General features: G+C 37.3%; 2 protein-coding genes and 1 non-coding gene across 3 annotated transcripts; all 3 read left to right on the forward strand.

The window, feature by feature from the left end:
• Positions 1-1,601: 1,601 nt before the first annotated feature.
• LOC111994814 (protein NRT1/ PTR FAMILY 4.6) lies at positions 1,602-8,016 on the forward strand. Its single transcript, XM_024026693.2, has 5 exons — positions 1,602-1,783; positions 1,921-2,026; positions 2,227-2,444; positions 5,823-6,263; positions 6,747-8,016. The coding sequence occupies exons 1-5, from the start codon at positions 1,781-1,783 to the stop codon at positions 7,710-7,712; spliced, it is 1,734 nt and encodes a 577-aa protein (XP_023882461.2). The 5' UTR covers positions 1,602-1,780; the 3' UTR covers positions 7,713-8,016.
• A 1,092-nt stretch (positions 8,017-9,108) lies between these two features.
• TRNAA-AGC (transfer RNA alanine (anticodon AGC)) lies at positions 9,109-9,181 on the forward strand. The gene has a single exon. It is a non-coding gene; the product is annotated as a tRNA-Ala (tRNA).
• Positions 9,182-18,309: 9,128 nt separating this feature from the next.
• Positions 18,310-19,044, forward strand: LOC111989036 (uncharacterized). Its single transcript, XM_024020842.1, has one exon. It carries the CDS (start codon positions 18,310-18,312, stop codon positions 19,042-19,044), a length of 735 nt encoding a protein of 244 aa, XP_023876610.1.
• The last annotated feature ends 8,906 nt before the right edge of the window (positions 19,045-27,950 follow it).

The following is a 27,950-nucleotide window of genomic DNA, read 5'->3' on the forward strand; positions in this document are numbered from 1 at the left end:
ATGGGCTCCTTTGAATATTCACATTCTGTAAAAAAAAAAAAAAAAAAAAAAATTATATACTAGCTTCTGGGCACGTGTTTCTGCACGTGCTTAGAGGCTCTTCTATTTTTTTGGGTAAAGATTAATAATTTAGATCTATTTCTATAATTTAGAAATATTTCTTTTCAAACAAATAAAAATAATAAACTTTAGAGATAAACAATAACCGTAATTTCTTTTTTGAACGTGAAAGAAAAAAAAAATCTTAAATTTAAGGAATTCTCTTTTTTAATTCAAAATGAAATTTATTATTTGACATTCATGACCCTATTTCTAAATGAAGTTACCTTTCATTAATGAGGATATTTTTGAACCACAAAAAATTTTAATTAGTTAAAAGGGAGAATCTTCTTTACACACACACTCTTCTATTTTTTCTTTTTTTGGTAAAAATTAATAATTTGTATCTATTATAATTTGGAAATATATATTTTTATTTTTCAAACAAATAAAAATCATAAACTTTATTGATAAGATAAACGTGTGGGGAAAGAATGCTAAATTTCTAGAGTTCTCTTGGTTTTTTATTTTTTAAATTGGGCGTGTTTTACTTTTATTTGAATGAAAATTGAATAAAAAATGCTAAATTTTAGGGAATAAGAAGATGAATGTGAAGGGGAAAAAAATATTAAATTTTAGAAGTTCTCTTTTTAAATTCAAAATAAAATTTGTTATTTGACATTTATGATCTTATTTCTAAGAAAAGTTACCATTCATTAATGAAAGTATTTTTGAACTACATAAAAGTCTAGTTGAAAGAGGTGAATCGTTTTATATGTAGTGTATCTATAATTTCATTATTTGAAAGCTAACACGCCATAATTTAGAAAATACAAAAAATTTACCAAAATATAAAATAAAAGATAGGTTCCTTTTAACATTGCCATTCTGTGAAAGGCTGAAACTTGAAAGCTAGCATATCATAATTAGGATGGTGAGGGGTCAAGAGCTTCACATTTAATATACTGGTTTTTAGTCAAACAAGGCAAGGGTTCCCTAATTCGCTAGTATATCTCTTTTCATTTTGGTGTGAGGATTTGATGCTTCTCTCCTTACCTATCTTTCATTATTTTAGAAATATACTAAATATTTTTAACCAAGCTATTGATCCCTTTCCCTACCAAGGCTCATAGCTCGGTTGGTAACCTTACCTCTTTTTAATAGTAAGTTCAATACCTAAAGATGAAAGTCTCTTAAAGATTTATCCATATTAAAAATAAATAAATAAAATCCCTTTCTCTTACCATGCGCATTCATTAGGTTAATTATGTTAATATGGAGTTTATTCAACTATTAGTCCATTAAAAATATGGTGCCCTAACATCATTCTCATCACGTAAACTTAGGCCATACTGTTCCATTTTTAAAATGACTAAATCCGATTTTTTTTATGTGGGCCCAAAATCGAATCCTTGCCAAATTTTAGAAACTAAAAATATAATTTATAAAAAAAATAAAAAACACACACACACACAACAAAAAAATAAATATATAAAGGAAAGGAATTATGAGTGGAAACATAGGGAGAGTGTGAACTTTGAAGGTATCAAAGTCTTTGTCTTGTTCTAGACCACTCCCCGCCCGAGTTGGACCCTTTTCATTTCCCCACCTCTTTATATATATGATATATCTCCCTCCACTAGTCATCACACTCTTACTTTTATCATCAAAGTCCTCTATACACTTGGGATCCAAACCAATCAACCCAACTTGAAAAAGAGAGAAAAAGAGAGAGGAGATAATGGTGGGTTCCTTTTCGTTGCTCTCTCTCTCCATCTTTCTTTCTCTTTCTATCTCTGCATGTTAATGGTTTCCTTAATTGGAAATCACAACTAATATTGCTTTATTTTTGTTTAACTCCTCTAGAGTTTTTATGTACAGGAAGAAGAGCACCAGTTCAGCAAATGGGAAGGCTATGTGAACTGGAGGAACAAACCAGCTCTCAGAGGCAACCATGGTGGCATGCTTGCTGCTTCTTTTGTATTGGGTTAGTGCAAAAAAGTTCTCATCACCCACAAGCTGATCTTTCTTTTTAAAAGTTACCACCTGATTCATGTTTTTCAATTCACAAGAAAATATCTTAAGTGGGTGTGTGTGTGTGTCTATTTGTCTGGAAAAGGTACTCCCTCTAATTGTGTATATATATATATTGCTAAAAGTAAAAAAATCATTTGGTTTTGCTTGTAGTGGTGGAGATATTGGAGAACCTGGCATATTTAGCAAACGCAAGCAACTTGGTACTGTATCTATCAGAGTACATGCACTTCTCTCCTTCCAAATCAGCCAACAATGTCACAAATTTCATGGGGACAGCTTTCCTTTTGGCTCTCCTTGGGGGCTTCCTATCTGATGCCTTTTTCACTACTTATCACATCTACTTGATAAGTGCAGTCATTGAACTCCTGGTAAGTTAATACTCTTTTCAGTCCCTCCTCTTTCACACACTCATATTTTTTAGCCATAAAAATTCTCTGTTAATTATTTAGTGAACTAGTTTGGATTTTCCTAAAGATTAGACTTGTTTTTTTTTCCCCCTTTAATTTTTTTTTTTTTTTTGGGTAAAGTGTTTGTACGTCAATCTTGTTATTTTGAAAATAAAAAAGAGAAAAAAAGAAAAGAAAAAAAGAAAAGCTAAATAGATTTATATAAAAAAGGCTGCTAAGACTTTCTTAATGGGAATCTAAAGTAAACGTGGCTTGCATTAAGCAATTATTAAGAGCCAGAATCAGTCACTTGTAAAGTGGGTTGCATGATTGCATAAAATGCAACAAATCAAAATCACGAAATTGAAAAGTATGATTCAAGTTGGTTTATTTTAATTACCTCTTATTCCAACTCCATTTCTTGTGAGAGAAAAGGACTTGCATGAATTTTGAATGTCATTGGAGCTCAAAGCATACAATTCTGGGGTTGTAATAAAGGTACTCCAACTTGGATTTCAGGAACATTACTTGGGCACACTCTCATTGGTGAGAGTAGTAAATGGATGCACTCAATTTTCTGCAAATTAAATTGCGAATTAATTCACCTGTTTATAAATTTTCCTTTTCTTTTTGGCTTGAAACAAGTTAGAATTTTTTTAAAGAAAAATACTTTTGTAGGGCCTGTCTAACTTTGTATTTCATAATTCATATCCCATGTTTTTTGTTTTTTTTCCACACCCTCTTCCCCTTTTTTACCAAGATTCTCAACTTTGATTTTTGTACCACAATAACTTTGAAAACAAAAACTAATAACATGACGTCAACTAATAATTCTTAGATTGTAGAATGGGTGATTAATTAGAAATTTGAAACTACTACACGCCTTGAAAGTTGTAACTCAATTGTCTGATTTTTCTTATTTGGAGAACATGGGTTTAAAAAACCGCCTTATTATTGGTAGAAACAATAAATTTTAAAAGTGAAGTAAGAGAATATAGGCAAAAATCATTTAATGTTTCTTCTAGTTTGGTGGTACGAAACAAACAAAGTTAACATGATTTCTAGCTTAAAAACATTTGACGTGTTCATTGAACATTGATATATTATGTTCCATTAACCAAAAAAATAGAAAGTTATCATTTGTTGAAGGATTTTCCCGTGAAGAAATCGATTAAGTTATCAAGAGCAAATTCTAATTAAGTTGAAGAAAACTTTCAAATCATACCAAACTTATCATTTTAGCTAGGCACACAAAAACACAACCATATTTAGAACATCTCGGTCCCACACATACTACTCATGCAACGTATATCCATTCACAGTGAGTGTCTCATGGTCCCATATTTATTTCTGTTTTGCTAGTACATAGAGAAACTTCACTTTCTCAATTTCAGCTCCAAGGCCACATCTGTACAATTATATTGTCCTCCAGCTTTAAAATCTTGTCACCTTAATATAAGAAGAGTGTCAAAAATATTGTCTCTACTACCTTATACAAATGAGACCCTCTTATTAAATGACACGATTTATGTACAATATTGTAATCCACTGAACACAATAAAATTCAAACTGGACACGTATTTTTACCTTAATGTGTTTAGCCATAAGCTTAGCCCCTATTAAAACTCACCAAACACACGTCATACCTTTTTGAGCCACGTGGCACCTCACACTATCTGATCTTTGCAGCTAGGGTGTTAGGATACACGTGTACAATTATCATCCTTACATAAGACATGGCAATTTTGGTGTACGGTGACTAAACAATAAAGTGTATGCAGCACTGGCAGTCTGGCACTGATCCATACAGAAAATTCATTCCATATGGATTACGCTTTTAATGGATCACGTTTATAAGTATAACGATCTATATATAGATGATCCGTATATGGATGGCATGGACCACATGTATAGTCTCCATCTTGATAGAGCAGAATTCAAGTCCATGAAAGTAGGCCCATACCTCAATCCCACTTCAAGACCCAACAACATTTCAACAGTGACATCTCATTGCCTAATACGACAAATGTGTCACTGTCTTTGCAATACAGTCCAGGAGTTCCTGTGGGGTCAACACGTGGCCTATGGGCCCAGTTCTGTGGGGGCCAACCAACTGGTTTGGTCCTACTTTTAACAAATTATCTTATGGAGCAACTCCATAAAACTATTCTCTTACAACTTGTGATATTCGTGTATATGTTCCACATGTTATCAGAGAATAGCCTAATTTTGCATAGCAATTTCATGAAATACCTCATATTTTTAAGCTACCTAGCAAAGGGCTTGATTGATCTTAATTTTTCTTTTTCTTTTTTTATTTTTTTTTTTTTATTCTACTTTTGTGTATATATTTGTGTGTTTCTCTCTTTTAATTAAAACACCTAAATTTGGAATATTGGCAGTGTACAAACATAATGTTTAGTGGGAAAAGGATTACTCAGAAAACAAAAAACAAAAGCAAAAACAAAAAAGGAGGGAAAAGGGTCATTTTCTTCTTTTTCTATGGGCCCAAGGAAGGGGGTCTCTTTATAGAAACCTTGTTTTGTTGTAGTCCTTTTTGTCTATAATATGGGCCACGATTGTACTGGACAATTTGTCGTACAAATATTTGGGCCAGTCACAAACCATTGTCTCACTAAGGTGGGCTACCTTTCTAGGTTGGAAGTGACTAGGCAATTTTCCTGGCTTTAAGTTTAGGATAAGGGCCCAAAAAAATGATGAATTTTTAAATATATCCAACATGGTGGATAGGATAAGGCCCCATTACGTGTTGGATAGGATAAGGCCCCAGTACGTGATGGAAAGGATAAAGTTTAAATTTAGGGTATGTTTAGAATTTGCTTATTATATTGAAATTGAAAATTTTTTACTGAAAGTACTGTAAATAAAGGTAAAAGTTAGTTGAAATAGTACAGTAGGACTCATGAATAGTACCAAAAAGTGCCGTAAGACCTATGAATAATAGTAAAAATAAGCTAAATAATAAAATAAGTTGCCAAATATTAATCTATCCAAACGCAATCTTAAAAAGTCCAACTAAATGAATAAACACAAAATTTTCCAAAAACGTATTTACTGTCAAGGAGTATGCTATAAAAATTCAAAAATGCATATTTAATTAGTAGAATTAATATATATATGAAGTAGAATTAGAGAATTTATAGAAAATCACTTAACAATAAGTTCTAATTAGCTTTTTCTTTAGATACAAATTCTAATTAGTTTAAAGTTTAAACTTAGTTTAACACTATTTGTAATTCCTAAATTAAATTGAAATATATATATTAGAATGATAAGCTACTGAACTTTATGAACTATATACATTATATACTGTTCCTAATGATGCAACTACTCAAACAGGGTTTGAGTGTACTCTTTGTGCAAGCTCGGTCACCTTCACTAATGCCACCAGTATGTGACCCAACCAACCTCAATATTCCTTGCCAGGAAGTTTATGGTGCAAAAGCTGCAATGTTGTTTATAGGCCTCTATCTTGTGGCCCTTGGTGTTGGAGGGATAAAGGGATCACTACCATCACATGGGGCTGAGCAATTTGATGAAAGCACACCACAAGGAAGGAAGCAAAGATCAACCTTCTTCAACTACTTTGTTTTCTGTCTCTCATGTGGTGGCCTTATTGCAGTAACATTTGTGGTGTGGATTGAAGACAATAAAGGGTGGCAATGGGGTTTTGGATTCTCTACCATTAGCATATTCTTATCAATACCAATCTTCCTCGCTGGTTCAGCCTTTTATAGGAACAAAATACCTTCTGGAAGTCCACTTACAACCATCTTCAAGGTAAGTTGCCTTTGGCACAATATGGATAGCTCTAGTTTGGTTTGCATAAATTATGAAGGCTAAGATGATTTCCAATTGTTTTATCACCCACCACAATGCACCATATCATGGAATAGGCTTTGTCGTGCTTCACTAATTAAAGCAAGAGTACTTTGATGAACCATTTAACTCTGCCTGCAGCACTACTAAGAGTGGCAAGCTTGCAAATGTGTTTTGCAAACCAAAGAAACAACTTCCAGGACAATCCCATAAATAGTCTTCAATGATATTCTAACCTTATAAACCAATCTAGAATGCTCAATTTTGCTCATTCAGACCATTTAAGGACTTCCCAATTGAGTATGCATTTGAATGAGTTTAATAGCTGAGTTTAATAGCAAAATTTAGCTTCATCCTTCCATGTAAATAGACTATGATTCTTTAATCACAATTTAGCTTCATCCCTCCATGTAAACAGACTAAGTTTCTTTTGTGATTAAAAAGGTTTTGGTTGCTGCCACACTCAATTGCTGCACGAGCAGAAGCCCAAGCAATGCTATTGCAAGCATGACCACAAACCCTTCTTCTCCATCTCCAAATGGCAAGGAATCAGAGGAAAATGCCAAAACAATGGAGTCCAGTCAAACTGCAACAGAAAGTCTCAAATTCCTAAATAATGCAGTGGTAGACAAACCAGTCCACAACGCACTAGAATGCACAGTGCAGCAAGTAGAAGATGTCAAAATTGTGCTAAAAGTACTTCCAATATTTGCTTGCACCATTATGCTCAATTGTTGCCTAGCTCAGCTATCCACATTTTCTGTCCAACAAGCTGCTACAATGAACACCAAGCTTGGTTCCTTGAAAGTCCCACCAGCTTCACTTCCTATTTTCCCGGTAACATTCATCATGATCCTTGCACCACTTTACGACCATTTCATCATCCCATTTGCTCGTAAAGCAACTAAATCCGAAATGGGAATCACTCATCTCCAACGGATTGGTATTGGTCTAGTACTTTCAATTATAGCCATGGTAATAGCAGCTCTTGTTGAGATAAAGCGGAAGAGAGTGGCTACCAACTTAGGAATGCTTGACTCTGAGAATCCATTGCCCATCACATTCTTTTGGATTGCTTTCCAATACTTGTTCCTTGGTTCAGCAGATCTTTTCACCCTGGCTGGTTTGTTGGAATTTTTCTTTACAGAGGCACCCGTAAGCATGAGATCCTTGGCTACATCTCTTTCTTGGGCCTCCTTGGCAATGGGGTACTACCTCAGCACAGTCATTGTTTCAATAGTTAACAATGTCACTGGTCACTCCAAACACAAGCCATGGCTTTCTGGTAACAACATAAATCATTACCACCTGGATAGATTTTACTGGCTCATGTGTGTGCTCAGTGCATTGAATTTCTTGCACTATCTCTTATGGGCCTGCCGGTACAAATACACAAGAGCACAAAAGTAAAACAAAGTTATGGTGACATGTACATGAACACACTGCCTATTTATGCATACGTGGTTAAACTTTTCAATCAAAAGCAACCTCTTGGTAATGTATCATATGTGCCCGCCAATGCATCTTCCTTACTTGCTATTGCAAAAGATTGAGCAATTCTAAGATAATTGAATCCTTGCCAATGCAAAGAGTGAGATTCGCAGTACTTAGAAGTTGTAATCATTGTTTCTCTTGTAATAGCAGGATTAGTAACTATTTCGTGACGTTAGAAAGGAAAAAAGAAAAAGCAAGTTCATCATTTGCAATTTTATGAGATTATACTTTGCAGATAACTTTACATTTTCATACCAAAACCTTTTATGTGCAATTTTTACCATGGCCAAAGGAGTTTATGTATAGTGCACAAATCTTGAAACTAATAAATAAAAAGAGCAAACTTAGCAAAATTATCTGCAAGATTTCAAAACTGCACTTAAAAAGAACATTCAGTAAAAATACCAGTTAAATGGGACAAGAGACCGAGCACCCAGTAAAATTTTGATGATTCCAATTAGATTCTTCATTGGTAATTTACACACGCGTCTAATTGGGTCTTGAATCATTGACTTCAACTTCCACCTTGCTCTTTCAAAAATAAAACTTTCTTAGTCGCATATGCTATATTTATTAAGGATTCAAATTTATGCAATAAAGGAATAGGGAGAAGCATATGTAAATAAAATTCCTTAAGGTTAAATTGACTTGAGCAAGGAATTAACAACATCGGGTTGGTTGGCTATTTGACATGATCAAGGAGATTAGCAAATCTTACAAGCAAGAAACTTTGTGTTAACCAAATTCAAAGGCATTCTGAAATTCCACAAAAGTGATGAATTTCAACATGGCCCAACAGTGTTGACGAAACAGTTCAAATAGCTTGGCCTTTAGATCCTAAATAAGACCAAATTACTTGTCAAAGATATGGATACCTTTTTTTTTTCTTTTTTTTTAAAAGATTGCATACAAGTAACATGCCAATTGATTCATATAACTACGACAGCATAACCTTTTTTTTGTCCCTATTGATTATTGACAACATTCCCACGTCCAAAACACATGAGGTACTGAGGTGTGAATCCTTTTTTTCACTAGTAAGAGCTAAAATTAACAAATGAGAACTCCAACTATAAAGAATGTATACATAAAGATATGAACTTATATATAGCATTTTTTTTTTTTTTTGTCCTTATTTTGGATAGGGCACCAGTGATTGAGGCACCAAGTGAGAGAACATTGTTGAATGGGTGATCAGCTCGTAAGTTTTTAGGAGATGAGAAACGAGAGGCTTTGGTGGCGAAGAGAAAAGGCTGTGCTAGTGCGCCGTTCTTTAACGGTTACTACAAATATTTAAGAGTACAACATCAAAAGGGATGTAGCTCAGATGGTAGAGCGCTCGCTTAGCATGCGAGAGGTACGGGGATCGATACCCCGCATCTCCATTTTTATTGACATTTTCCTAAAGTGTGCTTTCTCTGTATTGGGCCTTTTTTTTTTTGTATGTGTACATGGCACATGCACTATGCTGCTAATAATGAAGCACATCAATGCCTAAATACAACCACCATATAATATACATATTGCAACGTTATATATATATATATATATATGATTGTCACACTGATTTTTTAGCAGGAAAAACTTGGAATCCATTTGGGTTTACGCCAAAATAGCTAGCCTCTTATGTTTCAACTTTCATTTCCCCTTTTCTGAAATGTATTAAATTGATAAGAACTTAACATTTACATTTTGGAGAATTAGCTAAACAAACAGTACGTTATAAAGAAAAAAATCCCGAAAATTATACAACAAGTGACAACATATCAAAATAGTTGTCCTAGATAATCAAGGCACACACATAGTATACAACAACTATAAATAAGTCTCGCATTCGATAAATCAGGAAGTGTTTGTTACACACATATGCACTTGTTTAATAACTGAAAATGTGAGTTCAACTTTTTGAGATGGTTGTTGGCTTCCATAAAACAACACGTCCAATATATTCTACCTTTTTTAAGCGTTCGCTTAATGGAATGAACTTATCAATGGCGACTTTAAAGGCTTAATATCCTTGGCCTCAGGGACAAACTCAGGATTTCAAGTTAGAGGGGATTGGAGTATAAGAAAAAAATTTCCAAATAGGCATCCATATAGTATTAACAAATTATAAATACACAAAATCGTTATTTCTTAATACATTAAAGTGCAATCATCTACCAACAAAAAACAAATAAATAAATAATGTTTGTTTTTTAATACTAGGCTAGCTAGGATTTTTATTTTATTTTATTTTTTGAAGTTAGAACATTCACAATAGTGGTGCTAAAAAATTTAGCTTTTAGCACCTAAGAAAGCTAATTTATCTATTTTACCACCTCACTTTACAGTACACCCAATATCAAATATTATATTTTTTTACCACTTCATTTAAAATAATATTAACAACTCATTAAAATAATAAAGGAAGAAAGAGAATTTGAGTTTTTTAATTGAAAGTAGAGAGATAATTTTAATAAAATATTGTATTTTTTTTAGAAAGAATAAAATATTTTATTTTATTTTTAACAACTTACTACAATCAACTGGTATTTATACTAGCTTACTGTAGTTGCAAAAAATTTAGCTTTACCTTCTTCAATAACACATGGTTTTTTGGTTCTTTGATGGTAAAATAGTTTTTTTTTTTTGGCTAAAATACAATCACCATTGTGAATATTTTAAAAAAAAAAAAAAAAATTGACGGGGCCTGAGCCCCTTGGGCCCCACCTGGGTCAGTCCCTGCTTGTAAGCCAAAACAATGAGAGATAACTCTGCTAGATTAAGGAAACGAAAGCCACATGTCCAGTCTCCCCATTTCCCAATTAATCTTCCCTAGCTTGACAAATACTCCTCCAAGTATATGAAGAAATTCTATGGATTGGAGCATACATAAAAGTTGAATTGGGAAGTATTTATCCTTTTATATATATGTACACACACACATATACATACACGATAGACTAATTAAGAATTTTTAAATTTTTTTGAGAAACTAGTAGGATTTAAGAGTACGGTATCATGAAGCCATCTCCACCATTGTTTCGCCAATAAAGCCAAGTTGAAGAGTTTAAACTAATAGGTTGCTAATAAACTAATGGTCCTTGTTAAGTTTTTAACATAATCAACATCAATATTACAACTTGTGAAATGAAATTAATAGGCCCAATAGCACTACAATTACTTCTTAATCACTTAAAAATAGAAGTAATCGTTAGTTGATTACAAATTATGAAAAGACAATGAAATGAAATTTTCGTAGATAAAACTGCTAATATAATACACTACTTACTTCCATTGCTTTTATATATATATATGAAAAAAAATTCTCTTCTTCCACATACTAGGAACTATATATATATATATATATGGTTCTGCTCTTTCAAAATGAGCAAAAAATCTCTAGTCTCAAACAGTAACAAAGACGCTCAGCAATTAATGTTGCAGGGCTAAGATAAGAAAGAGGAACCAAATTAATATGTGCTACCTTTTACTTAATCAATAATGCATAACTACATATTAAAACTCAAAGTAGATTAAAATAGTTCATATGTGCCCCCACTGAACGAATAAGAAAATTAGAAAATCATACTAACACTACAAGAAAAATGAGTTATTACGGCTGGTTTTTTGCAACAGGTGCGAAAACTGCCGCTATATGTCGCATATTATGGTGCTTTTTTGGACCGCCGCTGTACATGAGTTCTATTGCGGCATTTCATTGGCCCACTGCAATAGTTCTAGTCTTTTGCAGCATACTACAGCGACGGTATATAAAACCACCGCAATATATGTGTTTTAGCAGACTTAGATATAGCAGCGCTTCAAAAACCTGTAGCAATAAATATAACATTTTGCGGCATACTATAGCAGCGGTATATAAAACCGCCTCAATACATACCTATTTTGCGGCTCGTTTTCTTAGCTATAGCGGCAGGTTGGACCGTGCAATAGACCTTTAAATTGCCCGCACCTAGTCCTAAATTTTCCCCTGTTTTTTTGTCCCTTTCCTTTTTTGTCTCTTTCCATTTGGCTTTTCATTTATAGCATCTTTACATTTTTAGCAATTTCTTTAGTCTCCCACACACACACACACACTCTCTCAGACACTTTGAAAACCTCTTCACTCTCTCCCTAGGTTTTGTTTTGTGTCATCACAACAACAGCCAAAACCCATCTCAGTCTCCAAACCCCACTGCCTACTCGACGAAAACATCTATAATGAGGCTCGCCACAACAATCCAACATACTCCCACCTCTTCTCCGCCAAATGTTTCCCTTTCAACCCGGACCCATCTCACCAAACCTCCGACGAGTCCTACTCCCACGTGGCCTTATGACTCCGGCGTCTAGTCCAGGAAAGAATGGGTGCTTCCAAAGATCGATGATTCCAATATTGTGTCGACTTTCAAGGGAAACTCTAACCCTTTCTAGGCTAAGTGTTATGGCAAACAGTTTCTGGGCATGAATGATTTGTGGGTTAAACTTGTGTGGATATTGTGTTCAAAATCTCACAAAGGCGTACCTTTCGCTTGCCATTGTCAAGCTTAGGAGGACCACGAAACCCTGAGCTTTGCATTGAATCCCAATCGTCCTCATCTCCGCCATCAACTCCATCTCTACCACTGTAGGACTATTCCTGGGCTTCTGCATGAGTATATACCTAGAAAGAAATTCATTTATCTCATTTTTATGATCTTCTATTACTATGACGCAATGCTTGCATGTACATTTGAAATTCTTCCTATTTTTAAGAGGTAGACTGTTAATAATATGGTGGTTAAATGGAAACAAAATAGACATCACGTGCTTGGTTCAAATGGAGAACTATTCTCATTTAAGAGTTCTATTTGGTTCTGACTTCCGATTATGAACCAAGTGGAGATGATGAGAGATAGGTTGATGCACCAAGGTCTAGAATGTAAAGAAACTACGCAGATGTCTTTTTGTGATAAGTGACTAAAATGATGGTATATAATCTTAAGACCAAATGAAAGAAACTGTGGCCCATACCTAGGGCTAAGTAGTCTATGAACAACTAAGTAAATTTGTATGCAAAGGTATAGGTTGCACCCATAGCACATCTTATAAGGCATTTCACAATAATGTTACTTGCACTATCAACTTCATTATGTGCATAACATAATTTATTTAAAAATAGATTTTACATGTTTGTTTGCATGTACAATGAGCAAATTGCTATGAAGTGGCACTGGGAGCAAATTGCTATAAATTGCATGCAAATTTATTTGTTTGTTTCTTGAAATATATTAGTTTTTCAGCATGTTTCTAATATTTTATATTCTTTAGCGTATAATGACCACTTGTTTAATAGAATATTTAGACTCATCCTTAGCTTTGCATGCTTTGTTGTTTGACATTGTTTGATATTGTCTCCTTCAAAATTCAAATGTGTAGCTAGCTGTACGTGTCACTCACGGGCCAAGCAAGTACTTGGATATTTGGGATCTTCCCGATGACCAAGAAATTGAGTTGCCATTAAATAGTATGCATCAATCGGTTGATGACGGGGCGAGGACTTTCACTAGTTTCTTGGGTACGATTGCACGGAAACCCCATATGTGCCTAATTAGATATCTTAATTAGAAGGACATGCCAGAAGAACTTAAAGAAGAGTGTTGGCGTGTTGTAGAGGTATTGAAGAAGTTATAATACTTGTAATTAAGACATTTTGTACTAGGTTTTACATAAGTATTTTAGCATGAAAACATTTGTAATTTGATAACTCAACTATTTGATTGTAGCAAATATATTGTGTCCTTGTTAATCCTATTGCGTATGTGGCTTTGAAGACATTTACCTTACAAAAAATTGGGAAGGCTTGGAGGGATCATAAGTCTAGGCTGAAGACTAAGCATTATATACCGCATTCAAGAAACAAAGCACGAGTAAAGAACAACTAACCCAAGGGATGCATACCAGAAGATTGGGATATACTTGCTGATCATTGGAATACTGATGATGCAGCGATATGTTTGTTTTCTCACTCTTTTCCATCATGGATCATACCAAAAGGAGAATGATTATTAAGAAATTGAGAGAATACATATTGAATTGCTTTCAGATAAGATTTGATAGTTTTATGTGGGCTTTTTGTGAAACTGGTATATATGAGAAGTTGTGTTTCATATTTCATATTTGTTTAATTTGGTAGAAGTCTTGGAGGTGGTAAATGTTGGTTTGTCAACATTCAAAAACAAAGACAAGTGTGTGGTGTGGAGTGATTTTCTTAATAGGTTCTAGCTTTCTTTTAAGATATTTTTCTTTAGCCTATAATGATATTTCTTAAAATGGGTTAGCTTTCTTAAAAGTTCCTAGTTTTCATTTATCAAAAGTATTCATCATTAAATCAGTACAGTTATATCAATCATTAAGCTTCTAATTCAAATGGAAGGTATAAACATGCAGATCTAGCCACCTTGCAACTAATCCTATCAAGATAATCATAGCTACACTTGCAATTCTACATAAGTTATTGTTACCACACAAACATCATAATCATGATCACTCAAATACAGAAAAAAAAAAAAAAAAAAAAAAAAAAAAAAAAAAAAAAAAAAAAAAAAACTAAAAATTAAATTCCTTTTCTGATAATTCTTTTTTTTTTTTTTTTTTTTCAGAAATGATTATCTTGTAAATAAATACTCCAAAAAAAATCTTGATTATCCACAATTTTGTTGTTATCTGATTATCCTCTTTATTCCCATGCATGCAAGCCTATTTTTGACACTAATAACCAATCACAAAATTATTTAATTAATTTTAATTTTTTAACCAATTAGAATTAATTTAAATTAATCATGCATGGTTGGTTCCCCCCAAACAAAATGCATGTAAACCTTGCAAACCTGATCATGCGATATCTTTTAATTCGATTGTCTAATTTGGAAATCCAGTATACTGTTGTGACCGTTAGACTCTCAAGATCATTTTTATGATATGTAATGAATGAATTAATGCATGTAATGCAATCATGGATTTTGGGTATATGAATGGTCAGTCTAGTCATATTCCTTGATTAAATTATAGGTGCAAAATCGAGTGTCTATAGTTACCTTCCATTCAGATCAAGGTAAAGAAGCCCCTTGGTTGCCATAATTCAAGATTGATATAGAGAAGCCTCTCACTCGCGCCAAGTTCCAAGGTAAAGAAGCCCCTTGGTTACCTTCCTTTCAGATCAAGGTAGAGAAACCCCTTGGTCACCGCAATTCAAGATTGAGATAGAAAAACCTCTCAATCACCCCAGGTTCCGAGGTAGAGAAGCCCCTTGGTCATCATAATTCAAGATTGAGATAGAGAAGCCTCTCAATCATCCCAGGTTTCGAGGTAAAGAAACCTCTTCGATACTTTTCATTCAGATCGAGGTAGAGAAGCCCCTTGGTCGTCACAATTCAAGATTGAGATAGAAGAGCCTCTCAATCATCCCAAGTTCCAAGGTAGAGAAGCCCCTGGTTACCTTCCATTCAGATCGAGGTAGAGAAAGGGTCGTCACAATTCAAGATTGAGATAGAGAAGCCTCTCAGTCGTCCTAGGTTCCAAGGTAGAGAAGCCCATTGGTTACCTTCCATTCAGATCGAGGTAAAGAAGCCCCTTGGTCACCGCAATTTAAGATTGAGATAGAGAAACCTCTCAATCGTCCTAGGTTCCGAGGTAGAGAAGCCCCTTTGTAACCTTCCATTCAAATCGAGGTAGAGAAACCCCTTGGTTGCGACAATCCAAGATTGAAATAGAGAAGCCTTTCAATCACCATAAGTTCCAAGGTAGAGAAGCCCCTAGGTTACCTTCCATTCAAATCGAGGTAGAAAAGCCCCTTGGTTGCCACAATTCAAAATTGAGGTAGAGAAACCTCTCAATCGTCCTAGGTTTCAAGGTAGATAAGCCCCTTGGTTACCTTCCATTCAAATCAAGGTAGAGAAGCCCATTGGTCGTCACATGTCACAAACTGAGATAGAGAAGCCTCTCAGTCAACCCGGATTTCAAGATTCATTTCAAAACTTATCAGTTATCAAGTAGGTCAAATATCCACAAGTTTCATTTTTCAAAACTGCAAAACACTAGTTCTATGTTCTAAGGTTTTAGGTTCTAAGGCTAGGTGATTTTTGAAAAGTCAACCTTGATTAAATCATGGCTGCTAAAATCAGTGTCTTTGTTTTACATTGACATTCGCTTTACAAGCTCTGTCAATGAGAGGCATTTTGTAGACACTTGATTTTGCACCCATAATTTAATCTAGAAAGATGACTAGAGTGACCATTCACATACCCAAAATTTAGAGTTGCATTACATGCATTAATTCATTCATTTCATATTATAAAAATAATCTTGAAGTTCTAACGGTCACAACAATGTGTCCGGTTTCCAAATCGGACCGTCGGATTGAAAGATATCACATGATCAAGTTTGCACGGTATGCATGCATTTTGTTTGGGTGGAGCCGACCATGCATGATTAATTTAAATTAATTCTGATTGGATAAACAATTAAAATTAATTAAATAATTTTGTGATTGGTTGTTTGTTAGTGTCAAAAATAGGCTTGCTTGCATGAGAATAAAGCAAATAATCAGATAACAAAAAAATTGTGAAAAATCAAGTCTTTTTGGAATATTTATTTATAAGATAATTATCACTTTAAAGACCTGAATATCAAGAAAAGTTAATTAATTTTTAGAATACGGGTTTAAAAACAAGTCTAGGTGCAATTCTCAGCTCAAAAATCCTCAAAAAAGGAGTCCAAATTGGACCAAAATTGAAACACAAACTCAGCAACTAAGAGGGCCATTCGACACTCTTGGAGTGCCGATTGGCCCAAATTTGTGGCTCAGCCCAGGGACTCCCTGATTAAGATTAGGCCTACCTTTTTCGATTTTTTAGAGATAAGGACGCATTCCAATTCGTATCTAATCTTATTGAAGCATCCCAACCTCTATAAATAGAAGAAAAAAAATCAGAATTAAGGGCTCCTCTTCAAGCTTTTCAATTCCCCTTACGTTAAAGCATTCCGAAGGCTTTTTCTTTAGGAACTTCTTTTTTGTAAGTAAAGTATTTTAGGCTTTAAAGAGGTGAACAAATTTCTTTGAATTCTAAAATATTCTTTCAATGGAAGAGCACACTCATGCAAGAGGTATTCTGTTTTTTTTTTTTTCCTTATTTTTTTCTTTTCTTCTTTCATTGATTTCTATTGTTTAATGCATGAATATGTTGGGGATTCTAGCCTTTTACCCCTATTTTTTAAAATATTTGGCAATATGCCCCTGTTTTGAAACTGTTTAGGTCCGTGCCCCTATTTCGTAACTTAATTTTGTTAAAATCGAGTTTCAATCAAAAAACTTGATTGGTAGAAAACCGAGTATTCTACCAATCGAGTTTGGGGAAATCAAACTTAAAAAGAAACAAAACAAAACAAAACAAAGCTTGCATGGAACTCGAGTTCCATACTGTGGGGCCAATTATCTAAAAAGATACAGGAACCATAGGATATGGGCTTAAGGCCCAACGGCCCAGTCCGAGGACATTCGCTTGTCCGAGGATGATTAAAGAAATGTATCATGGGACCAGTCTAAGAAAGAGGGACAGAGGTCATAAGTGGTGGCCCAAATCGTATCCGAGGATAAGTCTCATCTCGGATACCATGGTCCGAGGTAGATATAACTATTGATTATTTAGGGCACCCCACAAAGTTACATTGGAACTGAATGGTGAACCTAAAATAAGGGAAGAACTGGGGGAGATAACAAATATCTTCTGGAGCTGCCACCTCCACATTAAATGCTTCCCAACTAACTCACTGGCCGCATTAATGTGGAGGTGATATCTGAACAGTAATCAAGCAGCCTTATGGCCACTAAGTGAAGGTCCCAGGAGGTGCTGGATAGGACAGGAAGGAGTCATAAGAACGAAGCCTACACGTGTACGGTGGAAATGGAGTGAGGAACGGAGTATATAAAAAGAAAGTGGGTGACATTAAGGAGGACTTTTGGGGAAAAAAAAAGGGAGAAAAAGAGGGAGAAAAAGGGAGAAGGAGGAGGAGACTTAGAAAGATACCCACTGAAACCTAGCCGAGGAGAATTCTTATCAGACAGTCAGCTTGAAGTGTCTTTGCCTACACTACAACCATGACCTTTTCTACCACGTGGAACTAGTTCTTGCACCCACGCTCTAAAAATTTATTGTTTGGGCTTGTTGGGCTAGAAACCCACCATTTTTCTGGGTCCAATCCAAATTGAGTCCCTACAATTGGCGCCGTCTGTGGGAAGAACTTGATCTACTCACAAGGAAAGGCAAGTGCAGTGTTTGTGATGGAAGGGGGAACACCGCAGCAACCAGTGGCTAGCCCATAGCAGGTGGACGCTAATCCACACTAAGCAGAGTCTAGGGGCTCTCAGCATATTAACCCGTTGGTAGTCCATGATCATAGGGGGGATTGTGAGGGAAGTACACAAACAACCCACACAGATAGAAGTCATTCTAAGGGGAAAGGCCATGCTTCCCACGTACAGAACGAAGGGGACATGCAGCGTGAGATTAACAAGTTGAATAGGGCATTGCGGTATGAGCGACGAAGGCGTATGGCTCACAACTCCGGGCGATCCTCTGAGGAGTCAGATGACACCAGCTACAGACGGAGGTCAAGAACTCCACCCATTGAGTCCTTTTCGTATGATGAAGAGTATCACCATGAGCGAAAGCATAAGAGCCCACCTCATCAGGGCTTAGGAAATGACGCTCTAAATAAAGCGCTGAGTCAAGTTTCCAAATTGCCCTTCACGAGACGCATTGAGGACGCGAATCTTCCTCGGTGGTTCCATCAGCCTGTGTTCACCATTTACAACGGTAGAACAGATCCAGTAGAACATGTTAGCCACTACAGTCAGAGAATGGCCATTCATGCTAGGGATGAGGCCTTAATGTGCAAGGTTTTCCCATCAAGCCTGGGTCCAGTGGTGATGAGATGGTTCAACGGCTTAACAACTGACACTATGGACTCTTTCAAGAAGCTCACTCATGCCTTTAGTGCTCGCTTTATCACCTGTAGGAGAGTTGTTCAACCCTTGGGATTGTTACTATCCATGTCTATACAGGAAGGGGAAACCCTTAAGGCCTACTCTGATAGATATTGGGAAATGTTCAACGAGGTAGACGAAGCTCATGATGACGTGGCCATCAATGCCTTTAAGGAAGGCCTTCTAACCGGGCATGGCCTAAGAAAATCTTTGACTGGTAAACCTGTTACTAGCGTGCGTTAGCTTATGGAACGGATAGACAAGTATAAAAGAGTATAAGAGGATCAGATACAAGGTAGAGGAAAGTTTGAGGCAGTCCCTCAGGAGAGGAGTGATTTCAGGGCAAACCGGTACAATAATAACCGACCTCAGAGGGAATTTGGAAGGCAATCAGGATCTGCCAACTCCCAGGCAGTTAATGCTGTATTCCGAGAACCAGTGCAATGGGTTCTGGAGAAGATAAAGGATGAGCCATTCTTCAGATGGCCCAATAGGATGGCAAAGGATCCTGTGAAGCGCAACCGGAACCTTTACTGCCAATACCACTAAGACCATGGACATACCACTGAAGATTGTAAAAACTTGTGGGACCACTTAGAACAGCTGGTCCGAGAAGGGAAGTTGACCCAGCTTCTACACCATTCCAGCAGCCGAGGAGGCCAGGCAGGCCAAACATTTTAGGGGAATGCTTCTTCAAGACCCCCTCTAGGCACGATAAACGTTATATTTGCTGCCCTAGGGAGAACTGAGTCTTGCCCTTCTAGGGTAATGTCGGTGTCTCAGTGCTTGGATGAGGGCTCCAGTTCAAGGCCGAAGAGAGCCAGACTGAGCACCTCACTGGTGTTAGGTTTTTTAGAGGAAGATAAGAGAGGAACCATATAACCACATGATGATACTTTAGTGGTTACGATTAGAATTGGAGGGTATGATGTGAGAAGGGTGATGGTTAATGAGGGGAGTGCAGCTGAGGTAATGTATCCTAACCTATTTATGGGGTTGAATTTGAAACCCGAGGATTTGACAGCCTACAGCTCCCCACTTGTGGGTTTTGAGGGCAGGTCGGTCGTTCCGGTGGGGATGATTAGATTACCTGTGCAGACTGGTTCAGAAGTGGTGGAAGTGGATTTTATCGTGGTGGATTCTTTTTCTCCGTATACGGCTATCTTGGGTAGGCCCTGGTTGCATTCCTGGGGGCTATTTCTTCCACTCTTCATCAGAAGGTGAAGTACCCCTTAGAGGGCCAAGTCTCAGAAATCTTGGGAAATCAAGCCATGGCTAGGCAGTGCTTGATAATGGCCATTCAACATCGACCAGAGACAGATGCTTCAGCCGCAACCGAGGGTGACTTATAGCAATCAAAGACTCAGGGAACCCACTTCAGTATAACCGCCAAGGAAACGGAGTGTGAGAATATGGAGAGGGTGAGTGTTGGTGACGAACCAGAAAAATACTTTCAGGTGGGAGCACAGTTACCTTTGTTAGAGAAGAAGCAGTTGGTTGAAGTCCTTAGGAGGAATATTGATGTGTTTGCATGGGATGCTTACGAGGCCCCAGGGGTGGATCCAGACTTCATTTGTCACCATTTGAATGTCAATCCTTCTGTTATCCCGAAGAAACAGCCACCTCGGCGTCCGTCTAGAGTACATGCCGAGGCTATCAAAGAACCAAGCTCAAGCAGGCAAGGGCTATCAAGGAGGTGTTCTACCCTCAATGGTTGGCCAATACGGTCGTGGTGAAAAAGAAAAACGGAAAATGGCGCGTATGTGTTGACTTCACAAATCTTAATAGAGCTTGTCCAAAAGACCCATTTCCTATGCCCCGTATAGATCAACTGGTGGATGCAACAGTAGGCCATCCTCGGATGAGCTTCCTGGATGCCTTTCAAGGCTATCATCAGATCCCACTGGCATTAGACGACCAAGAGAAGACCGCTTTTCTTACTCCTACTAGAAATTATCACTACAAGGTAATGCCCTTTGGCTTAAAGAACGCGGGGTCTACTTACCAGAGGATGATGACGAAGATGTTTGAGCCGTAGCTGGGCAGGAGCATCGAGGTCTATATTGACGATATGGTCGTGAAGAACAAGGTAGTGGCCGAGCATGTGACAGACCTCACCAACACTTTTGAGGTCTTAAGGAAGTATAAATTGTGACTGAACGCATCCAAGTGCTCGTTCGGGGTAAGCTTAGGAAAGTTTTTGGGCTACATGGTGACTTACCGAGGGATTGAGGTAAACCCTGATCAAATTAAAGCCATAAGCAGTTTGTAGCCACCTCGGAATCCCAAGGAGGTCCAGAGGTTGACTGGGATAACCGCTACTTTGAACAGATTCATCTCACGGTCCGCGGATAGGTGCAAACCTTTTTTCCTACTGCTTCACAAATGGAAAGGATTTGAATGGACAGAGGAGTGCGCCCTGGCATTCCAGCAGCTTAAGGAGTATTTATCTCGGCCACCCATTATGTCTAGTCCTGAGGTGGATGAGGTTCTTTTTTCCTACTTGGCGATAGCCACTTACGCTATTAGTTTTGTTTTGATACGAATAGATAATGGCGTACAACGGCCAGTTTATTATGTGAGCAAGTCGCTTCACGAGGCTGAGGTACGCTATATGCCGTTGGAAAATGCCATTTTGGCAGTGGTGCACACTACAAGGAAACTCCCCAATTATTTCTAAGCACATACTGTGGTTGTCCTAACCCAATATCCGCTCAAGGCAGTGCTTCGGAGTGCAGATTACACTAGTAGGATTGCCAAGTGGGGCACAATTTTAGGAGCTTTTGATATTAAGTACATGCCCCGTACCTCTGTGAAGGGTCAGGTTCTCGCCAACCTGGTGGCTGATTTTGCTGAAGGCCCTGAAGAAATAGAGACTAGCCCACGTGGCATGGATGAAAAATCAATTGGCCTCATCTCCGCGCAGCATGCCTTACCCTGAAAAGTGTATGTGGATGGAGTAGCAAATCAGAGGGGGTCAGGAGTGGGGCTGGTTCTGACATCTCCTGAACAGGTCATTATCGAGAAGTCTTTGAGGTTGGGGTTCTCAGCCACTAATAATGAGGCAGAGTATAAAGCCTTGTTAATGGGGATGGCGATGGTTAGGAAGTTGGGGGGAAAAACAGTGGAGATTTTCTCAGATTCAAAACTGATCGTAGGCCAGGTCAACGGGGAATTGGAAGCCCGAGATGCCAGAATACAGGAGTACCTGGGCCGAGTTAGGTGCCTGCAAGTAAATTTTGAATCTTTTGAAGTGACCCATGTCCCTAGGAGCGAAAATGCCCACGCAGATTCTTTGGCTACCCTTGCTACCTCCTCGGCGAAAAACTTACCTCGGGTGATCATGGTTGAAGACTTGAACACCACACCCACCCCAATGATGGGGGACTCACATCAGGTCAATCAAATCAGGTCAGCGCTTAGTTGGATGGATCCTATAAAGCTATTCCTTGAGAAAGATATACTGCCCGAGGACAAGTCTGAGGCAAAGAAGATACAGAGAAAAGCTCCTCGGTTTTGGCTGTCCAAGGACAGGAAATTGTACAAACGCTCTTATTCAGGGCCATATCTGCTCTGTGTACACCCTGAAGCATCAGAGGCACTTCTGGAAGAGTTGCACAAAGGGATCTGTGGTAGTCACACTGAGGGAAGATCCTTATCTCACCGGGCAATTACCCAGGGGTATTGGTGGCCAGGCATGCAAAAAGAAGCGCAAAAGTATGTTAAGAAGTGTGATCAGTGCTAGAGGTTCGCACCAAACATCCATCAGCCGGGGGGAGTCCTCAATCCTCTTTCTAGCCCTTGGCCTTTTGCTCAGTGGGGTTTAGACATCGTTGGCCCTTTTCCTAAGGCAGTAGGGAATAAAAAATATTTACTGGTTGGCACGGACTATTTTACGAAGTGGGTGGAAGTTGAGGCTCTGGCCAACATTAGGGACGTGGATGCCAAGAGGTTTGTTTGGAAAAATATTGTTACTCGGTTCGGAGTTCCCCAAGCTCTTATCTCGGATAATGGTCTTCAGTTCGATAACAAGGCTTTCAGAAGGTATTGTTCTGATTTGGGAATAAAGAATAGATACTTTACTCCCGCTTATCCACAAGGAAATGGACGGGCCAAGGCTATCAACAAAGTCATAGTAGGCGGGCTTAAGAAAAGGTTGGATGACGCAAAAGGAAGATGGGTGGAGGAGTTGCCGCATGTCCTATGGACGTATCGAACTACACCTCGGCGGTCAACAGGAGAAACCCCATTCTCAGTGACATATGGGGCTGAGGCTGTGATTCCTCTCGAAATAGGTTTTCCAACGCTAAGGACCAGCTCATTCACCTTGGAGGGAAATGATGAACTATTGAAGAAGAATTTGGATTTAATAGACGAACGACGAGAAAATGCGATGGTTCAATTGGCCTACTATCAACAAAAGCTAAAGCAAGGTTATGAATCGAATGTCAAATTGAGGCCGTTAGCTCCTGGAGATTTGGTGCTTAGGAAAGTTTTGGGAGCTACCAAAAATCCAAACTGGGGAAAGTTGGGGCCTAATTGGGAAGGGCCATATCGTATCACATCCGTAGCAGGGATAGGTGCTTATTACTTAGAAGATTTAGATGAAAAAACTGTACTCTATCCCTGGAATGTAAGCAACCTAAAGAGGTATTATTATTGACAAGTTCTGTTTTACTTCCTTTTATAACTTATCTTATTTCTGCAATGTGTGCTCTGAGATCCATTGAAGTATTAAACAGAAACTAAGTCATGTCAGGTCCTCAGATCACAACTTAGTGGAAATTAATACACTGAAATCCATTGAAGTATTAAACAGAAACTAAATCATGTCAGGTCCTCAGACCACAGCTTAGTGGAAATTAATACGCTGAAATCCATTGAAGTATTAAACAAAAACTAAGTCATGTCAGGTCCTCGGACCACAACTTAGTGGAAATTAATACACTGAAATCTATTGAAGTATTAAACAGAATCTAAGTCATGTCAGGTCCTCGGATCACAAATTAGTGAAAATTAATACACTGAAATTCATTGAAGTATTAAACAGAAACTAAGTCATGTCAGGTCCTCGGACCATAACTTAGTGGAAATTAATACACTGAAAGCCATTGAAGTATTAAACAGAAACTAAGTCATGTCAGGTCCTCGAACCACAACTTAGTGGAAATTAATACACTGAAATCCATTGAAGTATTAAACAGAAACTAAGTCATGTCAGGTCCTCAGACCACAACTTAGTGAAAATCAATATACCGTGATCTCAATTGAAGTAGGGTACAGAGATTAAGATGTGGCAAATTGTTTATACAGCAAATTTAGTTGGGATCGATGCTTCTCAGGTGAAGTCCATGCAAATAAACTTGTATATCAAAGCAAACTCCATGAGCATCACTTAAAGCATCTAAAGATGTTCAAAACCCCACCTGGTGTCCCCTCTTCGGTCGGACAGGGTAAACCATCATGCCATTCCCCAGAAAAAATAAGGAAATCATCTTTTAAGCCCTTATTCAATGTGGGGAGGCACTGAATCAATCTTACTTCAGGGAACCTAGATTTCAAATAGTATCCCTGACGCTTCAAATGATTAAGATTGTACACCCAATTCACATCGTGATGGGTCAAACCTAGGTTCAGCTTTGCATTTAGTACTTCTATACTCCCTAACACCTTGAACATGTTCAAGGCGCATTATGTGGGAGATAACCTAAAGAACCTAAGATAACTTCTAGTAAGGCTACCCATAGGGATAGTCATCCCTCCCTCTATAAAGGCGATCATAGGGATGACCACTTCCCCTGTTTGCCTATCGTTTAACCACGTTTCTGTGGAGGCATACCTCATACCCACCGTGGGGGGAATCTTGTACTTAACTCTAAACGTCTCTATATCCTCCTCGGACTCGACTAGATGCTTGAACCTACCTATTTCCTAAAAGTTGCGAAGAAAAACTAGCGAAGAAGATTGAAGGCTAAGAAGGGTGAAGGAAACTTACAGGTTTGGAAAATGAGCTCCTCGGACAGACTCTTAGTATTTATGAGGTCGTGGAATGATGAAAGAGAGAGGGACAGGTGCAATGAATATGCGCTGAGACGGTGCGATTTGTGTAACTGAAAAGAGAGTTGATTTGAAAAGCTCTTTATAGCGGTGCAGAAATTGTAAGCGGGAAAAATCCCGCTCATAAATATTGAGAGCCTTCCACCGTCGGATTCCCATCTTGCCGTTGAACGTGGGGGACAGAGAAGCCGCCATCATTTAATGATGGCGTGTTCCTGGCATCGAAGCGTCAGGAGCGTGCCTTGGGCAGATAGAAAAACACTCTGAAGATTAAAAATTTTCACAAAAGAAATGTGGGAAGGATATCAAAATCTCATTTTTTCCGAGATGACAAAAAATGAGATTTTGAGGGGCTATTATGGGGCCAGTTATCTAAAAAGATACAAGAACCATAGGATATGGGCTTAGGGCCCAACGGCCCAGTCCGAGGACATTCGCTTGTCCGAGGATGATTAAAGAAATGTATCATGGGACCAGTCTAAGAAAGAGGGACGGAGGCCATAAGCAGTGGCCCAAATCGCATCTGAGGATAAGTCTCATCTCGGATACCATGGTTCGAGGTAGATATAACTATCTGATTATTCAGGGCACCCCACAAAGTTACATTGGAACTGAATGGTGAACGTAGAATAAGGGAAGAACCGGGGGAGATAACAAATATCTTCTGGAGCTGCCACCTCCACATTAAATGCTTCCCAACTAACTCACTGGCCATATTAATGTGGAGGTGATACCTGAACAGTAATCAAGCAACCTTATGGCCACTAAGTAAAGGTCCCGAGAGGTGCTGGATGGGACATGAAGGAGTCATAAGAACGAAGCCTACACATGTACGGTGGAAATGGAGTGAGGAACGGAGTATATAAGAAGAAAGTGGGTGACATTAAGGAGGACTTTTGGAAAAAAAAAAAAAAAAAGGAGAAAAAGGGAGAAGGGGGAGGAGACTTAGAAAGATATCCCCTGAAACCTAGCCGAGGAGAATTCTTATCGGACAGTCAGCTTGAAGTGTCTTTGCCTACACTGCAACTGTGACCTTTTCTACCACGTGGAACTAGTTCTTGCACCCATGCTCTAAAAATTTATTGTTTAGGCTTATTGGGCTAGAAACCCACCATTTTTCTGGGTCCAATCCAAATTGAGTCCCTACACATATCTATAGCTGCATTCAGGAAGACCTATAGTGGTATTTTAAATGGAACTCAAGCTCCATGAACTCGAGTTCCATGCAATTTTTCTTTTTCTTTTAAGTTTGATCAGCCCATACCTATAGTTGCGTTCAAGAAGACCTATAGTGGCGTTTTAAATGGAACTCAAGCTCCATGAACTCGAGTTCCATGCAATTTTTTTTTTTTTTTTTTTTTTTTAAGTTTGATCAGGCATAACTCGATTTTAAACCAATCAAGTTTTTCATTGAAACTCGATTTTAAGAAAATTAAGTTTCAAAACAAAGGCATGCACCAAAATAGTTTGGAAACAAGGGCATATTGCCAAATATTTTTAAAAATATAGGTAAAAGGCTAGAGTCCCCTGAATATGTTTAGCATGTCTTTATTATGTTTTGTTCTTGATATATAATTACCTTGCTTAAATACGTTGCTAGAATTTTCTTTAACATGTGCTTAGGTGTTTGTTTATTGTAATTCTTTTTCTTAAGTTTCAAAATCTGCAATGACTAACAAAATTCTTTTATGAAAACAAAAAACTGATTTGTATTTTTCAAATTTGATTTCTTTAAAGATTCAAAAACTGATCTGTATTAGTAGATTTGATTTTTTTTTTTTCAAAATTCAAAAAACTAATCTATATTTTCAGATCTAATTTCCTCTAAACACAAAAAAGGGTCTGTATTTTTTAGATTTGATTAAAAAAAAAAAACTAAAAACTAATCTATATTTTCATTAAATCCAGATCTGATTTTTTTGAAAAGGTTTTCTTTGTTACAAAATTGCAAATTTTGAAATTTAAAAGAAGGTATTGAAAGTTAGGTTGTAAGTCAAATGTGATGCATGCATAATAAATTCACTTCATGAATGTGAATCCTCTTTCAAAAAGTTTTTTTTTTTTTCTAAAAACACATCTAATTTTTTCTTTCTTTCTTGATAAAACCACTCTTTTTAACTTTACATAAAAATAGATCTGATCATTTTTAACAAAATCTTATTCTTTCTTTTACATAAAAACAGACCTGTTTTTTTTTTTTTTTTTCTTTTTGCGAACCAAATCAATTTTCTTAATTCACAAAACAGATCTGAATATTCTTTAAAAAGAGGGCACATCCACAAGGCAGATTTATATAAATTAATTTTTGTCAAGCGTCTATCATGTATGTTCAATATATCATTCAATATCATGTAAAAAGGGTATATTGGTTATTAGAGTCTAGAAGACCAAACTATGTCTAGGCGAAATGGGTGCCAAACACCTTCCTATTCCGTAACCTAGCCCCCGAGCTTAGGATTTTTGGATAGGTAGATTAGTGTTTTGTCTTTTAATTTTGGTATATTGTAACTAGAACCAAAATTTTGTATTCTTTTGCATAGATTGTAACTAGGACCAAAGTTTTGTGTTCTTTTGCATAGATTGTAACTAGGACCCAAAGCCATGTAAGGTATAATTTACCAAAATTATACTTGTCTTTATTCAATCAATAACATTTGAAATATTTTGATCATGTAATTTGTATTTATTTTTTCTTATTTATTTGTATAAAAAAAAAAAAAAAAGTAGCGACTCCACACCACTACCTAAAAGAGAGGTGCCCTTACAAGCACCCAAATCTCTTTTTTGAGAGCACCCCCTTAAGAAGTGCAGTCTCTCACAACCCTGAGGCAAGAGCCTTACCTAAAAAGGTAGAGATTTAGATAGAAATCAAGAATTGCACAAAGGCACAGGCCACCCAGAGAAGTTTGAGGTAAGAGCTCTAAATGGACACCACAGATATATATCCTTTTAAGCTCGTAAAAGCACCAAATTTGTTTGGTTAATGGTTGTGGCCATTGGCCATGTTTGTTTTTCGTTTTTAGTGACTCTAGGATAATAAGTCACTTGCCTTTTGCTTGCAATTGGCAAAATAGGTTATGGGATAGTAAACT

This window comes from Quercus suber, unplaced genomic scaffold (assembly GCF_002906115.3).
Source record: "Quercus suber isolate HL8 unplaced genomic scaffold, Cork oak 2.0 scaffold_454, whole genome shotgun sequence".
In the NCBI taxonomy this organism is placed as follows: domain Eukaryota; kingdom Viridiplantae; phylum Streptophyta; class Magnoliopsida; order Fagales; family Fagaceae; genus Quercus; species Quercus suber.

What these genes read in the sequence shown, in the direction of transcription:
- LOC111989036 (XM_024020842.1), top strand. Translation starts at nt 18,310, where the DNA reads ATGCAGCGTGAGATTAACAAGTTGAATAGGGCATTGCGGTATGAGCGA.
- LOC111994814 (XM_024026693.2), top strand. An exon ending in GTGCAGTCATTGAACTCCTG is followed by an intron (nt 2,445 to 5,822) that starts GTAAGTTAATAC and finishes CTACTCAAACAG; the next exon opens with GGTTTGAGTGTACTCTTTGT. An exon ending in CACTTACAACCATCTTCAAG is followed by an intron (nt 6,264 to 6,746) that starts GTAAGTTGCCTT and finishes GTGATTAAAAAG; the next exon opens with GTTTTGGTTGCTGCCACACT.